Source organism: Stenella coeruleoalba (genome assembly GCF_951394435.1).
Source record: "Stenella coeruleoalba genome assembly, chromosome: 3".
Lineage (NCBI taxonomy): Eukaryota > Metazoa > Chordata > Mammalia > Artiodactyla > Delphinidae > Stenella > Stenella coeruleoalba.
In genome coordinates, this window is record NC_137148.1 from 145,870,836 (window position 1) to 145,888,417 (window position 17,582).

At 40.1% G+C, this 17,582-nt stretch overlaps 1 protein-coding gene and 1 long non-coding RNA gene across 2 annotated transcripts in view; one reads left to right on the forward strand and one right to left on the reverse strand.

Annotated features, from left to right (window-relative positions):
- The first annotated feature begins 1,097 nt into the window (after positions 1 to 1,097).
- LOC307184737 lies at positions 1,098 to 12,736 on the forward strand. The gene is made up of 3 exons (XR_013827816.1): positions 1,098 to 1,131; positions 1,914 to 2,007; positions 12,243 to 12,736. It is a non-coding gene; the product is annotated as an uncharacterized lncRNA (long non-coding RNA).
- The window catches only part of LCP2 (lymphocyte cytosolic protein 2), a 44,957-nt gene continuing 36,320 nt past the window's right edge, over positions 8,946 to 17,582 (reverse strand). The window contains exons 16-20 of the mRNA XM_079918449.1: positions 17,137 to 17,186; positions 13,726 to 13,820; positions 13,042 to 13,119; positions 11,341 to 11,496; positions 8,946 to 9,777 (exon numbers count right to left, since the gene is read on the reverse strand). Coding sequence (XP_079774575.1) covers positions 9,655 to 9,777; positions 11,341 to 11,496; positions 13,042 to 13,119; positions 13,726 to 13,820; positions 17,137 to 17,186 — 502 coding nt within the window. The 3' untranslated portion in view covers positions 8,946 to 9,654. The remainder of the gene's footprint in view (positions 9,778 to 11,340; positions 11,497 to 13,041; positions 13,120 to 13,725; positions 13,821 to 17,136; positions 17,187 to 17,582) is intronic.

Genomic DNA, 17,582 nt, shown 5'->3' on the forward strand with positions numbered 1-17,582 from the left:
GACGGGGTCAGTGTTGTGGGCTGCCCAGGGTTACCAGATTTTAGATAATCTTAATCCAGTTTTGGTGTGTGGGCTGGAGGTGAAGACCGTTGACATGTCCAGGCTGCCTCAGGTTCCATCTTCAGCCGCCAAGCGGGGCGGGTCGCCAGGCCTCCTAGCCCGTGGCTAAGAGCCCGGTTTCCTCAAAGGCATCGTCATCTGTTGGGTCGAGAAGGAGCGGTTGTCAGGGCGGCTCCAGGGAGGGCTGGTGGTCAAGGCTGCTGAGCACGTTTCGCGTTGTCCTGAACAGGTTTGGGAGCCCGAGGACTGCGGAAACTTCGAGGTTGCCTCTGGCTCCATCTTCAGGCCCCAGCCGGTGGCCCCCTAAGGCGTGAGGCTCTTTACGCGTGTCACGCCGAGGAGGAGGACTTGGCCTTTAGAAGGCAAACTTAAGGGATAATAATCGCTCCTCAGGGGGAGGGCCTGGCCTCCTGGCCTCTGGCCCCAGGTTAGTGCCTAAGCTGCGTTCCTGCCTTCAGTGTGGTATCGTGGCCTCCGACCCCCTATTCCCTTAGCCCCCCGAGCCTGGACTCCACTTCCCACCTCCTGGGGAAGCACTGTTTGACCAGCCTCTCCTTTCTCTGAGTGATATCCTGACCGAACTCCCTGGGGAAGGCTTGACCAGCTCTGGCCTCTCTCTGGTCCACTAGGGTCCCCTTGCCACTCTGGCCTCTGACCCCACCCCACCTACGGGCACCTGAGGGCCCTGAATAACCTGACCCCAGAGTGGAGAGGGTCAACTTTCTTGGGCATTTCTCCATCCATTTAGTTTCTACTTACCTCTTGGTTTTTACTTGTATTTTATTTTTACCTTCATATCTTTAAGGTTCTTTAATCCCCACCCTACCTCCTTTATTTTTTTTATCGTCTTTCCTTTCTCCTCAAACCTGGGTCTTTGGCTTTGCCGTACCCAAGTAAGATAGCTGCCATTCCATTTTCAGTGCCTAGGGGCTTGTAGGTGGACGCGAAGTGTAGTTTTTCATTGTCTGGAGATGAAAAAAATGTATTTCCTTTACAGTGGCTCTGAAGTGAGTGAAATAGGATAAATACCCCAGACTCAGGAAAAGGCAGAGGCAAGGAATTGATTTCAAGGTTAGTTTGTTTTCAGTTTTTGGACAAGCAGCCTCACGCGTAACTGCCCACCTTCTGGAGCTGTGTGCACGAATTGTGGTTTATTCAAGTTATTTCGAGATATTTGAATGGCTAAGGTTAGTTTCTAGTGAATCACCTAGAAACATCTCTCTATATTTATATCTGACACAATTGGCTAAATATATGTACTTTATATATAACATAGTAACACGTTGATTTACACATTTCAGCTAAATTAAAATGTGTGTTGCCCTAAATCCCAAAGCTAAAATAGAAGTGGCCATGTTGCCATCTTTGTAGTCAAGGAATTATAATCAAATCTTATTTTAAGCTTTACTATGTACTTAAAGAAACCATGTACAGACCCTGTCATTCAAGCATAAGCTAGAAAAAGGTGCTGACTTACATAAAAATTAGAGAAGATCTTATATGAGATTGCTAAATTGTAAGGTAGTTTATAAGTGCTGAGGCTTTCTGAAACGGCGACATCTGCATTTCCATTGTAAGGACCCCATCTTGTGGATATGGTTTGATTAAAGAAGACACCTCATCCTAAGAATTCCAGTTACAGGTGTTTTCAGTTGGAAAAATATCAAGTTGATTCCTTCGTATGTTAGAATTCTAGCCATTATAGTCTCTCTAAAGAGACTATAATTTCACAAATATTTTAGTTCTGAAATAACAGATTTTTCCTTTCAGAAATGCTGAAAATTTAAGTATTTTTAAAGTATACACAAATACTCCTGATTTATACATTGTTTTTGTTTCTCTTTTAAAATCAGATGTCTGACAATAATGTTACCAACCATAAGCTAAATGTGGAAGCCATAATTAAAAATATTAACACAATTTCTTTGGAGTTGAAGAAAATGAAAGGTAAGTATGGATTAAATTAAACATGAATTTAAATGTTTGCATGTCATTGTTACAAAATAAATAGTAGAGTCAACTTGTGCTTCTGCTGGGGCAAAACTGAATTTTGCCAACTAATTAGGATTTTTCTATTTCTTAAGAAATGCTTACACTGTAATATGAACTAGATCTCTGAAGATGCATTATGTTTGAGCATTGACCTGGACGTTAGCAGACTTGCATTTTCATCCCTGAATCCCTTAATCATTACTAAGCCCCTAAAGTTCCCTCCAAGTCAAAACTTGTAAGTTTGCTTGATTGTGTGAATTAATGGTTCTAGTAGGATTAGATCTTATAGGTTATGATGTTTAGTCACTCACCTTAGAGACATATTCTGTAATTTTATCCCAGGCATGTAAAATTTCCGTGATTGAATATTTCACCTATTCTTGACCAAACATTTCCTATGTTGGGAAACTCTCTATATCACCAGTCAATCTATTCCATCTTAGACAATTCCTCTTCATGGACTAGCTGAAATCTTTTTCCCTATTTCTTTCATCCATTGGTCCTATTTCTAACCATGAAAACCACTGAATATGTAGTGGTTATTCTTATGAAAACCTTTGGTATTTGAAGACAGTCTCTGTGTCAGTTATGAGACCTTCCTACAAGTAACAAAATACCAATTTAACATGGCTTATACAATATGGAAGATAATAAGATTCCAAGGTTGGGCAGCCCTAAAGCTAACTCAGAGTTTTAAAGACTTCATCAGGTACTAGGTTCTTTCCATATTTCTGCTCTGTTATGTTCACTCTCTTTGTCACTTCTCATGGTCATTACCTGCAGACATGACCGTATACAGACACTGTCTCTGCCTGTGTCTCTTTTTTTTTTTTTTTTTTGCGGTACGCGGGCCTCTCCCTGTTGTGGCCTCTCCCGTTGTGGAGCACAGGCTCTGGACGCGCAGGCCCAGCGGCCATAGCTCACGGGCCCAGCCGCTCCGCGGCATGTGGAATCCTCCCGGACCGGGGCACGAACCCGTGTCCCCTGCATCGGCAGGTGGACTCTCAACCACTGCGCCACCAGGGAAGCCCTGCCTGTGTCTCTTATATAAGCCTTTCTCCAGATCCCTCCGGCGCATTTCCCCTTTCCTTTCATTGGCCAGATTTGTGCCACATGTGTATCCTACAGCAGCCACCACCAAGGGGAACAGACCAATTTGGACCAGTCAGGACTTACTGCTGGTGCTGGGGAAAGAATCACCTCGAGTGCAATCAAGTTGTGCCCCCAGGAAGAAGAGGGGAGTGGCTGTTACTTAGGCACCGAATAGTGAGTGCCTGTTATGCTTTTCCTATGTGTTCTCCCAAGCATTTCCCAGACTTTGATCTGGGAACACTGCTGTCTCGGAAGATGTTAGTAGATGCTGTGCAATAAAAACGGAGTCCATCAACTGATGATCAGATAAGTTTGGGAAGGGCTTTATGCTATATAATTCTCTCACAAATTCACAGTACATATTAAGAGAGGCTGTGAGGAGTCTGATATAAAGGAATCGGGTTAGCTCTGCTTAATTCATCATCTCTCAAAACCAATCTAAACACTACGGCAAGGATTAGGTTTCTAAAATGTAAATCTGCTGAAAATGCTCGTTGGCTCACCATTGTCCTCAGGATAAAGTCCAGACCTCCTAGAAGGGACTGTAAGACCTTGAGATCAGGCCCTGCCTACCTCTCCAGTCTGTTACCTCATTCTTTATTCCCTGCACGTTCTGTGTTCCAGTCACATTGAACTATCTGCATATCTACACGTTTGCTCTTTTTTGTGCCTGTGCCTTAACACCTCCTCCTGCGATGCCTACTGTTGCACCCCTACCTCCACCGCACCAGGTTAACTACTTATTAGTCAAGGTTGCTTACAGTGGAAAACTTTTTTTTAAGCCAGTATATCATCTCTTCTACCTTTTCATATTACCTATCACACTGTATCGTAATTGAATGTCTACTTACTTTTCTTATCCCTGCTCATCTGTAAGCTCCTTAAGGGTATTCCTAGCACTTAACACAGTGCCTTTATATAATAGGCTCTTGAAAAACATTGATTAAATGAATAATTGGTTCCGGATGCTTGCACTCATGTAAAACAATTACAGAAGCTTTAGATTCTTCTCAAACTTTATTATCTAACTGTTCTGGTTTGGGAATTATTCTTTCGTGAAGTAAAATAAAATAAATATGATCAATGTGTTTCTGAAAAGTGGGGTAGGGCAGGCCGTGAAGATACAAGACTTGTAGAGCTAGACTAGGAAGGTAGACTTCTGGTAAACAGGGAAGATTAAACGAACACTGTTATCCCCACTTTCTCCCAAAAGTAATAATATCAATAGCTAACACTTATAGCATGTACCATAATCCAGATACTCTTCCAAGAGCTCTACATAAATGGACTCAATCGTCATAGCAACCTTATGAGGTAGGAAATAATACCATTGGCATTTACAGATACAGAAACAGATATAGAGAGTTTAACTAACTTTCCCAGAGTTACACAACTAGTCACTGGTAGACCTGAGATTTAAATTTAAAGTCCTACAAGTTGAGGGAAAGAGTAGTACTAAAAACAAGGGTCTTAAGACAAAGTTTACATATTGAGTTACAAGACCCACAGTGGGGAAACCCACTTGGCTACAAGACATTGGCAGCCAGATTTATACCCTCAAGCAGATTTTTCTTTCAGGAATCAGACCAGCCTAAGAGAAAAGACCTAAAGATACTGATAGCAGAGGTTCCTCCAACAAAACACCCAACCAGTTCACCCCACAATATAGACCACCATGGGCAAAGAACTTCCAATTGTCTTTTTAGTACCATAGTCTTAAATACGAGCAGACAAGTATGGAAAACAGATATTTGAGGAAAGCATCTAATGGAAGGAAAAGCAGAGACAAAACCAGTAAATAGATTCAATCAATGGGGAAGAAACAGATTAAACTCCAGGAAACTATCATTAATATCCACAGAGAAGTAGGAGAAGATGCTATGTTCATGAAAAAGGAACAGGATACTATAAAAAATATTTAGAGAACAAAGTTAAAAGTGTGGCATAGAAATAAACTCTGGAGAAGGGTTTAAAGATAAAATGAAGAAAATTCGAGTGTAGAGCAAAAACACAGACAAGGAAGTCCAACATCCAATAAATAGGAGTTCTAGAAAGAAAGAACATAGACAATGGATGGGGAGGAGTCATTAAAGAAATAATCCGAGAAAAATTTCCAGAGCTGAAGGATATGATTTTTTACAGTGAAAGAGCCCATCACAGTAGATTGAGAATAGACCCATACTAAAAAAACAATAGTACAAAATTTCAGAACACTGGAAGAAAAAAAGATTCTTAAATCTTCTAAAGAGAAACAATGATTAAGAATTAGAATTGTATGAAATTTCTCCATAGAAACACTGGAAGCTAAAAGAAAATGCAGCAGTGCCTTTGGAAATCTGAAGAAACATGATGTCCAACCTAGATTTCTGTAGCCAGTCAATTAAGCACTGGTGTAGAGAGAGAAATTTTCAGACATAAATTTCCCCACCTCAGGAAGTTACCTAGGTTGCATTCCACCAAACAAAGGAGTAGACCAAAAAACGAGAGACCTGAGATTCTGGAAAAAAGATATTCCACATAAGGGAGGGGTGAAAGGAGACCCTAGGATAATGGTGAAGGGAGTTCCCAAGATGTGAGCTGTACAGCAGTCCTAGAGAGCTGTCAGTCCAGACTAGAGCTGATCAGACAGCTCTAGGAGAGGAGAGGCTTTCAACAATAGAATAGTCAAGGCACTTGACTATACTGAGAGGAGATTTACCCAGCTGCAGAAATTTGATAATTAAGCAATGAAAAAAAAAAGCAATGAAAAAAGGAAACAATTATTAACTGTGGTTAAGTGGTAGCTTGCAGGAAGGGAAACATGTAAGACTCAGCTGTAAAGATTATATAATCAAGAAAAATTTAAACATTAAATATTGCGCTAAGAAAAATTGTCCCTCAAGTACAGTGGGGGAATGGGTTTAAGTGAAAAGAGCTATATCTTAATCTTCTGTGATCAGAAGCAAATAGATAATACCTAAAATTGAAAAAGAAATATGCATGCCATTTAGAGATATGGAGGTTAAATACCGCCCCTCCCAAAACAAACAAACAAAAAAACACAGAAGAGAACCACAAAAGCAACAAAAACAAAATGGGCTCCAAAAAAGTTAAAAGTGGTTGCCTCTGGGAGAATAGGAGCTGCTATCTTTTGCAACATGCCTTATTTGATTCTTTATACTATGTGCATGTATAAAAGATAAAAATAGTAATTTTAAAAATACATAAATTTGCATAAATCAAATTGCAGTTTAGTTAAGATAACTGACAATTTGAGCTAAAGAGCCCTTCTAGTAAGTTTCTATATCATGCTTATTTTGTAGTATATAAATTTGACTCTAAGTCAAAATTGGGCACATCTAAATTGCGGTTTGAGCAATAATCACTTAAAAGAAAGCTAAATTAAGAATTAGGAAAAAGCTCCTTAAAGTAATAATAGTTGCCTATGACATATGTGCTACAATATAATGTCTTCTATTATTTTGTTTTACACAGAGCTCTCCCAGTTACTGCTTTGTGACCTTACCCTATGTTTTAGTCATCCTGTGAAGACGGATGATTTAAAGGAAACAAAGAAACAACCCCCTCTTTGAAGAGTCTAAAATGTCAGATGTATCTCTTGCTTCTAACAGTTTTTTAATCTGATATTTTATTTATTTGTTGTGAATTTATAACTTTTTATTGTTGAATTAACACATACCTAGGAGAATTGAGTTTACTAATATATTTAATATAATAAAAAACAAAATAAAAATATGTTGAGTTGTAAAGAATCATTTCATGCTCTTGAAGACTGTTATTTTCTTGTTTTAATGTTTCAAGGAATGGCTAATTTATTTCATTAATGGCAAGAGTATGACATAGGAAATTGGCCACGAGGCACTGCTTATCCTTTACGCTATGCCTGAATTTGGCTTAGGTTGAAAGAGAGTTACTAAATTCTAAATGTATGGTATGACTTTATATTAATCAGATCTCTCCTGGTAGCAAGTGCCAAAAGCAACTCAAGCTAGCTGAAGCATTTATTGGGTCATGTGACTTGGAAGTCCATGGTTGGGATAGATTTCAGGGCCTCCACTAATTCATCAGATGTCTCTATCCTGGTTCTGTTTCTGTACTTGGCCTCATCCTCTCCTATTAAAAGCTGATTTCCTCCATATGCCAGGTAGAAGGGGGTAGAGGTATGGTAGACAACTCCAGGTGTACAGCAGTATCTTTTGGGGATCCCAGAGGAAAGAGATCTTCTCTGTCTCAGTGTTTAACATTCCAGAGAAAGATCCTGATTGGCCCAGCTTTGATTAAGATGGGTCCTGAGCAACTGCGTTTGGTGAGGCTCGTATCATATGCCAGGGTCTGTAGCAAAGGAGAGACCCCACCAAAAGAACAGAGTTGCCATGGCCTGAAGAAGGGGAGAAAGAATGCTAGTCATAAAAACATCAGATACCACTCATTTCAGTCACTGAAGTGGAATAGGCTTTAGTTTTAGGATACCTTTATTCTAAAACTTCCTAATTTCTGTCCCTTTCCACCAACGAAAACTTAAAATAATAAGCGTTTACCTTGTAAACATAATTCACTACTATATAGTTGCTTTGAATTCTACCACGTCCTTCATTTTAGATAATTTTGAACATAAAGTATAGAATACCATGAAGCAAGACACAAGGTCAGCAGAACTTGTAGCGTTTTCTATCCTCGTTACCCAGCACCTAGCTCAGTGCACAGAATAGGCATGACATAAACGCTTGTTGAATATCCTATTGAATAAACAGGTAAATGAATGCAAGATTTTCAGCTCTAGAATTCCTGAGTTCTGGACCCTAATTTGAGAATTTCCAGTTTCTAAGGATGAAGTTTTGTGAAGCATCCTTTTTATCATCATTGATTAAAAGTCTCCACATGCTCATTATCTTAGCAAATCGTGCCAGTGGTCTTTCTATTAGCTCATGAAAGTGAAGATGCAAGATATTCTTTGTGACTCAGAAAACTCCTAGGTTAAACAGAGAAGCCAAATATTTTTGTTAATAAAAGTTTTGGGGACTTCCCTGGTGGTGCAGTGGTTAAGAATCCACCTGCCAACGCAGAGGACACGGGTTCAAGCCCTGGTCCGGGAAGATCCCACATGCCGCGGAGCAACTAAGCCAGTGCACCATAACTACTGAGCCTGTGCTCTAGAGCCTGCAGGCCACAACTACTGAGCCCGCGTGCCACAACTACTGAAGCCTGTGTGACACAACTACTGAAGCCCGCATGCCTAGAGCCCATGCTTCACAACAAGCGAAGCCACTGCAATGAGAAGCCCGCACACCGCAACAAAGAGAAGCCCCCACTCACCGCAACTAGAGGAAGCCCGCGCGCAGCAACTTAGACCCAACACAGCCAAAAATAAGTAAATAAATTAATTATTTTTTTAAAAAGTTTTGGAATAACAACGAAGGCCTCAAAGGGGAAAACTTAACTAAATGCGAAGTTTTCATTTTGTGAAATGCCTACTACTTTTTGTTAAATGAGATATGTAGGTTGAAGGAAAGAAGTGAATTGTTTTGAAGAATTTATAAAGCCTTTTGGGGAAGGGTGAAGAGAGGGCTTTATGACAGTTGTCAGGGGGATAAAAATAGAAAAAAAGTATATAATTGGAAAGTCTGATCAAATTTTTCCGTGTATATATACATTGCTTTTTCATCTTCCCAGGAAGACTTTGGTAAAAATCTACATCACTTGATGATGCTTTTGGAGTTGGGTAGGGGTGGAGGAGGTAGGGTGTGGGTGTCGGTTGTGATGAAATTAAATCCGGGTGTATATGACACCAAAGCCTCATCTCTAAATTTAAAATGTTTTCTTTTGGTATTTGTCGCTTAAATTTGCTTTAAAAGAGAAAAATAATAGTGTGAATGAAATAAAGTCAACAAAGTTGTTTTAGGAACCGAAAAGTGAAGCAAAAGGTAAATTAATTTTAATTCCAGGAAGTTATCCCAACCGCATTTATCTTTTTCATTAAAAAAGTATACAAAAATCCCCCCAGCAAAAACACCAAATAAGTATGAAACACTTTTGAAGCCTCTTAAATTATTGCTCTTGAGAAATTAAATTTTAGTAATTTTCAAATTATACATATAAAACTGATGATTGCTTTGAATGGCAAAGGATTGGCTATTTAAAAAATCAGTTTTACGTGTTACCAAAAACTATTACCGAAACTTACCCCAAATTGTTTCTGTAGGTATGTAAACCACTGTACGTGGAAATGGGTGTTCAAATACACATCTTTTTAAAATGAATTATTACAGTGCACTACTAGACTTCAAGTGTGAACATTATTACTCATGCACTTTGCAAATATTGAAGAAGAATAAATTATGGGATCTTTGACAGTCTTCATTTCAAACACTTTCTTAAGGGAAAGGACGAAACCTTTGTGTTCGTGTTGAGGGGTTCAAATTATCCCTGAGTGTTTGACGGTTCACCAAGATTGATTGATCTTCCCAGGCTGGGACAGAGGCAGGAGGAAGGTTCATTTGCTTGGCTAACTTGCTAGGGATAACCTGCAGAATACGTTAATGTGCACTGGTATCTGGAACCTCGGTTCTTCCCATCAATGAGCAGAAGTGGCATTTTCCTGAAGTAGTCGATAATATCTGACACAGACAGAAAGTCCTGAAAGATTCAAAATAGGGAGATAAATCAACTTTGGAATAGGTAGTGTGAATTTCACTCTCAGTTTTTTTTATCTGCATAATATCCTACCTCTTGAAGTATGAGGATTATGGGAAAAAAACATGTAAAATTTGGCAAATATTTTAATGATTTCTGCTATAGAACATTGAAAAAAATAATTCCTCACCAATATCTAGCAAACCTTGGATAAAAGACAAATATGTATTTAGGTATATATATTTTTAACCTCATATAGGAAATTATACATATTATAGAGATAGAGAGAGGGAGACAGGGAGACAGGGAGAGTCTAATTATGATAGCCTTACCTTAGGATCATTCTATCTGTGGTTTGGTTTTGGTTTATGTATCCCTACTTTACTCTAAATCACGAACAACGTTAGGAGGTATAAGGAATCAGGAAGTCAGACAGCATTGCCGGTGTCTGAAGATGCATGATAGTTCCTTCGTGATCTCTGCCGTGTCCCCACTGCCACCTTCACACTCACTTGCTCTGTAGCAAGTCTTTGCATTCATTACCTGGATCACCCTATCCCTGATGGTCAGACTGGGAAACCCCCATCCATCCATCTAGATATGGGTCAGAGGTCACTTGGTACCCCAGACAGAGTTATGCACTTCCTCCAAGACTACTCTGCTAGGTGCCTCCCTCCAGGGCAACTGCAATGAGTGGTTTGTATTTGTGTGTTTCCACACTAGACCAATAGAAGTCCTGGAGGGCAGACATCTGTGCTTTTATAGGACCTATGCAGCTCTACCCATGCTGAACCAGTGATTCAAACATGTGACCAAAATCATGTGGGTTTTTTTTTTTCTACTGGTTTACATTACCATAACTTAAAAATATTTGGAGTGAAGTGGAAGTTATGGGTATGTTGTTTCTCATTCTGGAAATGTTTGATTCAGCTGATCCTCCTCCTGGAAATTTGAACTTAAAGAACATGTTTGGGACATTCAGTTTAGCTATAGTTTCCTTTGCAAAAAGCAGCCGGGAAAGGTTTCCTTCACACCAGTTGTGATAACTACCCCAAAAGTGACTAGCATAAACCTTGGAAAAATAGAGGAAAATGTCTTTGGCAATCTGGCCACCTTCATTGGCCTTACTTCCATTTTTCGTAAGCAGTGACCCAAGTCATTTTTCCAGATGTCCATTTAAGACACAGCCCTATAAATACACTGTAATCTTATGTTAAAATTATTAAGTCACAGGGGTGACTTAATTCACCTCTGTGTCACAGAAGGGACTTGCCTTTGGCCATCTAACTGGATTTTTAAAAATTTAAATGCCAACATACATATATTTTTTAAGTTACACATGTGATTTTAGACTATTTGGAATAGAAGATATAAGTAGCAGAGGTAGATACTGTTACCATTTTATTTCCTTCCAGTAAATGAAGGGCTTCACCAATGTGACTTAACTCTAAAGTTGCCAGGCAGTATGGACCCCAAAAGAATGCTACAGCAAGGTTCCATGTAGGTAGGTATGCAGAGAGGCATAAATAGAGAACTGGGGGAAATTTTACAACTAGAAGTCCTTACCTCTTTCCCTCGGAGTCCAGTTCCCAACAAGTAAACTTGGCTTTCCTCCTGATAACGGATCTGGATGTTGTAAACTTTCTCTTTGTACAACACCATGAGGACGTATGGATTGGTTATTGTTTTTCTAGAGCTGTCTCTAACCAGGAAAGTGCCATCCTAAAAGGATAAATTCTTGTTATTATGGGAGCAGCAAAAGTCAATACTCCTGTTGCCCGTGAGAGCAGTAGACAAGCCTCTAGGGATCTGGGAACCTACCAGTTGACAATTCAGTGAACATTTAGTTCCCCAAACAGCTGCAGTCCCATGTGGCATGGATTTCTTGGTTGTCAAGAAAGAGGCAGCAGAGATTATATTAGAGAAATTTCCAAATTTCAAAGAGACCTCTTTGAAGTCTCTTGATGAAAAAGGAATCTCTTTTTCAGTAATAAAACAAATGACAGATGGTTGAGTGGATAAAGGGCCAGCGAAATAAGGACTTCATTGGTTAACTAAAGATATATCTTCCTACTGCTGAGAGCTATTTCCCTAACTCTTTCTTTCCACGGTCAAAGTCAGAAAACACCCAAATTCCTAAGAAATTTACCCATTTTAAAACCTCATGGTATCCAGGAACAGTGTTTCATCATCAAACACCTGAACAAAATCCAGTGTGGACCATCTGTGTTCTTATCTCCCTTTTTCTTCTGATATTTACCAAAATAGTATTGTGATTTGTCCTATACTTTAAAATTTCATTCCATAAATTATCTACATAATATTAATACTATGAAGACCTAATATTAAAATAAAATGAATTAGGAAGGACTCATTTAAATTACTCCCTCCTCTGTATATTGAATCAGGATGGTTCTAAATAGTCATCCATCTGCAATAATGGCTTTCCTTTGTTCTTTTTATTCCAGGTTGATTGAGTAAATTCTAGTGGGAACATCTCTGTTGAACAAATATACGTGTGGACCAGCGATTCATAGCCCTGGCTTCACTTTAGAATTTCAAGTTTTGGAGACTTCCAGAGCCCACACAGCACCCCTGACTAATTAAATCAGAATCTCTCCAAGTGAGACCAGAATCAGAATTTTTTAAGGCTCCCCAGGTGATTTCAATGTGCAGCCAAGCTTGAGAACTACTGTTGCAGTCCCGAGATGTGAAAGGTGTGAAAGAGGAAGGATCTGTGCTTTCCTGTCTCTGATATATAGATTTAAGGTTAATGTTCAGCACTGGAAGACAGGAAATCTGGTTTAAGATCTTTCATATTAAATGACAGCTAGAAATTTCTAGGGGAAAGGACAAAAAATTGCTGTTGTCTCTCTCAATACGGGTCCCTTCACATTGATGTGGATGGCAACTGTGTATCAAGAGGAAGATGGAACCGATAAGACATTGGAAATTTGGGGGAAAGAGAGTCTCCTTTTGATGCTGTGTGATTCCTGTGAAAAGATGGACCATTTTAGTTAATAAAATCTCCTAAGATTCTGCCAGCCAAATGACTACCTTAATTTAGATTTTTTTCCCAGGGTCCTAAGAGTCTGGTAGGACACGGGTAGGTGGAAAGCTGGCACTAATTGGCCCCCTTGGTATAACAGCATGAATGGCACCCAGCAGAATTCCTAGCCCATAATTGGTACTCGGTAAAAGTCAGTTCCATTTCTTTTCTTCCATTAATATTTATAACTACTTAAAAAATAAACTTTAGCACAGTACCTGGTTTATCTTTCTAAGAGCCGCTTCTGCCTCTATTCGGGTAATATACGAAACGTACCAGTCTTCATTTAATGAATTCTGAAAATGTAAATTTTTAAAAACGGTATAAATTTTGCAGTTACATATGTAAGTGAAAAGAAAGGCCTCCAAGTAATCATTACCGTAAATCACCACCTCAGTTCCATGAAGTTTGAAGCATTTATTTTAATTTGAATATAGAATCATTCAGGTGAGGATAAACAGAAGATATTTTGTGTGAACTGCTTTTTTTCATGACACTAGTTGCAAAGGTAGCAGTGAATAAGCATTTCATATATAATGAAGCCTCTAATCAGGAACGATATAAATGTAATAATTTCTTCAGTGTAGTATAATAATATATTTAATGAAAAAAACTAGGCTAACGAGCAGTTAAGTGACTTATGCAATGTCATAAACCAAGAAACAGATGAAAAACAGGATTATTTTTCTCACTGTTTAATGCAAAACACACATTTGCCATTGGAAGAGGAACACCAAGGGAAAAAGAACATATTATTTTTCATCTGAGTCCTCCTCTTGATTTTTTTCGCTAAAAAAATTAAGACTAATAGGAGATAAAAGAACAAGAGAGTATTCAACGGGAGTTTCTGATGATTCATTTCCTGGGGTGGAAAGAAAATAGGAACATATGCTTTATCTTACCTCTCCTTCCGAAGGCAATGGCAGCTGAGGTTTGGTCGGGGCTGGCGAGGGAAAGCTCCTGCCTTCACCTCTGGGAGGTGGCCTGTTGCTAGGGCCTTCAAAAGTAGAGCATTCTGAAAGTTCATTTACTTTAAGCAATTTTTCACTTGTCATAACACATTTCCCCACCCCCCGCCCCCGCCAAAATGCCCTTGCAGTTATTCCCAGCAGTTAACGTTTCAAGAAACCACAGCTTCAACTATAATTTTCAGGACTTCCCTGGCAGTCCAGTGGTTAAGACTCCGTGCTCCCAATGCAGGGGGCACGGGTTCAATCCCTGGTTGGGATCCTGCATAATGCAAAAAAAAAAAAATGTCACTTGTTCAAAACCACAGGGCTGTTCTGTAGCCAGGCCAGTGAAATTCTGAGACACTACCACACATTTGAGTGATTGCTTCATTGTGCACGTTACATATATACCACCCATGGGATGACAATGTGGTGATAAAATAATTATGTTCTCATTGTTTTCACAAAAAGAAATTTGTCACCCAAGATGAGGTGAAGTTACCTTCAGAATAGTTTTAGCTTTTAGAGGCAGAGTTTACTATCTGCTGTTCTTTACCCAATTTTCTACAGAGGTAGAAAGGTTCAACTTCCATAGAAAGCCCCGCCAACTATCTGATCAATCAGGAAGTCTGTATTGGGTTCTATAAATTACCCAGCACTTGTGCTTCGCCTTTTCTAACACCTTTTTTTCTTGTTGACAGTTCCCTGAAACTTTCCAAGAGGATGTGTTTCAGGAAAGGTTTGATTTGGTTGATTTATAATTGCCAAGGCTGTCTCCTGTGTACCAGAACGGCTGTTAAAGCCTGGGAAATTCTGTGAGTTGAATGTTCTCTTAATAATGCATGCATCTTTCATTTGTTCATTCAACAGACATTTATTCAGCACTACTCTGTCCAGGCCCTGAGTAAGGCACCTGTGTATGCTACCGTTCATTCTCACAGCAACCCTGCAAGGTGGGTATTATCTTCTTTTTTGAATATCAAGAAACAAAGGCTCAGCGAGTCTAAATAAAGCATGTGCTCTTAGTGGCAGCGCCAGGGCTTGAACTTTACTGTGCATAAATGAGAATTCCAGGGGGACCCAGTATCACTCAGGCTCAGGAATATGCATTTAACGAGCACTCCAGGTGGTTCTGCACCAGGGCTGTTACTCCATCTACAATACACCACGAGGGGCAAACTGCCTGCCCCTGGGCCACTGAGAGAGGAGAGTTACTTGGGAAGAACCAGAGTCTTCCCAGCCATGTCACCTGGATTACTTGAGATGAGGTTCCCTGTTTCTAAAGAAGCAGATCAGGCTAGCCTGAGCTGCTGATCTTCCTTCTTAAGGCTCCAGACCTTCCCCATGCCCACCTTTGCAGTCCAACACGGCAGGCACTTTTATAATGTTTGTTGAATGAATGAAATCTAGCTATATGGGAAAGTAGTGTAATCAAGGCTTACAGTGCATGGCTGTTTTAGAGTCGAATTCTTCTCTTTCTGCTTCTGCATCTGCAGGCTAGCACTACAAAGTCATTATTCATGACAGACAGTATACTACTTATCATTGCAGTCACCCACCACCCTTAACATCTAGATCCTCAAGGGTTTTGGACAATATACAGCACATCCTTTACCTTCCTGACCTTGGGACAGCCAGTGGAGGATTAGACTGAGGACCAGGTGTCCTGGTACTCTTAGGAGAAAAGGGTTCAATTTTGATTAAGGTAGTAAAGTAAGCCCTCTGCATCCACAGGTTCCACATCTGTGAATTCAACCAACTGCAGATTGTTTCAGCCAGTGGGTTGGTTGAATCTGTGGATGTGGAGCCTGTGGACGTGAAGGTCTGATGGTGCTACACCATTTTACAAAAGGACTTGAACATCCTTGGATTTCGTTATCTGTGGGGTCCTGAAACCAATCCCCCTCCCTTATTAGAGGGATGACTCTATTCCAAAAAAATTAACCAACTGTTTATATTAATAATGCCCATCACCAACTCATAGAAGTCTTTGGAATTCACTTTGTGAGATACTGCTATAAGTGAAGTGTCTCAGATGCCTGCAGGGGCCAGGCAAGGAACACAACGTAGGTTCACAAAATAATGAGTTGTGGACACTGGAAAATTGAGGGGTGTGTGTGGAGGAACTGTGGAAGCCATATAGTGAATATGGACACTATATCCTCAAATGCTTAGGAAACATTGAAAACGTAGTGGATTTCATTGGTGTCAGCAGTAGGGTCTCACACATACATGGGATGATGTACCCAACTGAACGTAATAGATGTGCTCCTGAAAAAGGTTCTACCCTTGAGTTATCATTTAAACTTACTAAAGTAGTTTTCTATTTATAACACATACGGTACTGGTGTTTCTGTATGTGTACCATGAGTGCCAAAAAAAAGAAGAGTGTTTTGTTTTTTCCTCACAGGACTTTTAAAAGTCTTAGGTCAACCTTTAAAAATTGGGTAATTTCACATTAAAAGCCATATTTCCAGTTTTTCTTGAAAAAAAATCAGAAAATCTGGTAACACGAGGTGAGTTTCCTAGCATGAGAAAAAAATCTGTTTACTAGAGTTGGGTGACTTTCCATAGTCATTTGTCAGTCATTCAACAAATATTTTTAAAGTGCCTACCATGTGCTAGTTACTTGCAAGTCTTTAAGGATAAAAAATACACACAGTCTAGTCCTACCTTTTAGGTCTTTGCTTCTACTCAGAGCGGTCCATGGACCAGCAATACCAGCATCGCACAGGAACTCACTAGAAATGCAGAACCTCGGGTCCCATCCAAGACCCACTGAACTAGAATCTGCATTTTAACACAACTCCCAGGTGATCTGTATGCATTTTAAAGTCTGAGGACACTCTCAGCAAATACTTATCATGGACACCCAGAGGAGGTATTACTGAAAATGCAGGTCCTCACCCAGACTTACTGTATCAGAATCTTGGGGCCTGGGGTCTCTTAAACTGTATTTTAAAGTTGTTCCTCAGCTAGCAACTCCAGGTTAGATTCATTATAGAAACCAAAACTACAGAGAAAGCCAGCACTGTCCTAAGCACCATATAAAAACAGCAGGGAGGAAAAGCTCTGTGTGGGAAGATGAATGCCAAGGCTGCCTTCCTGAGGAAGTGTGTGTGTGTGTGTGTGTGTGTGTGTGTATGTGTGTGTGTGTGCACGTGTGTCTGTGGTGTTCTGTGTAGTATCCTATCACTCCAACAGCCTCTGGCACACTGCAGAAACTGAGTTAAGGGCTGAATGAGGAAGTCAGATACTTTTAGGAAACAACAAAACCGTTGCCAAAAGGCTTTGGGACAGGTTGGCCGTCCAGTCATGATGGCATATTGGCAGGAGTAGACCGCTAGAGCCCGGAGTACAAACCTTGAGAGAAGTATGGCGGCAGGGAGGCACTCTGCGAAAAACCACTGTTGCTGTGGAGACAGAAAAAGAATGGATTTTAAGTTGGGTTAGGTTTAAGGGGCCAGAGGGGGAGCCTGGACTGGGGAAATGCTGCTTCTTTTGCTATTACTTCCCACTCCCTCCCTGAAACCACGGAAGCAGGGCAGAGAGAAGGAACTTGTTGGACATACTTCACAGCTGTCCCAAGATGGACCATCTCAAGGTCTAACAAGCTTCTCAAGCCAAAAAGCAAAAGCAACAAAAGAACTGTGTAAAGGGCTTTAAAAGCTACTTTAAAAAGTCAGCTGCAGTTTGAGGACTTTGAGTTTGCAGCATGACAGAAGTCCTCTGGGGAGAGGACTTCTCTTTCAGTTAGGAAAATATATTAAATGGGCATGTTGTTTGGAAATGGTGCATCCCCAGGGCCT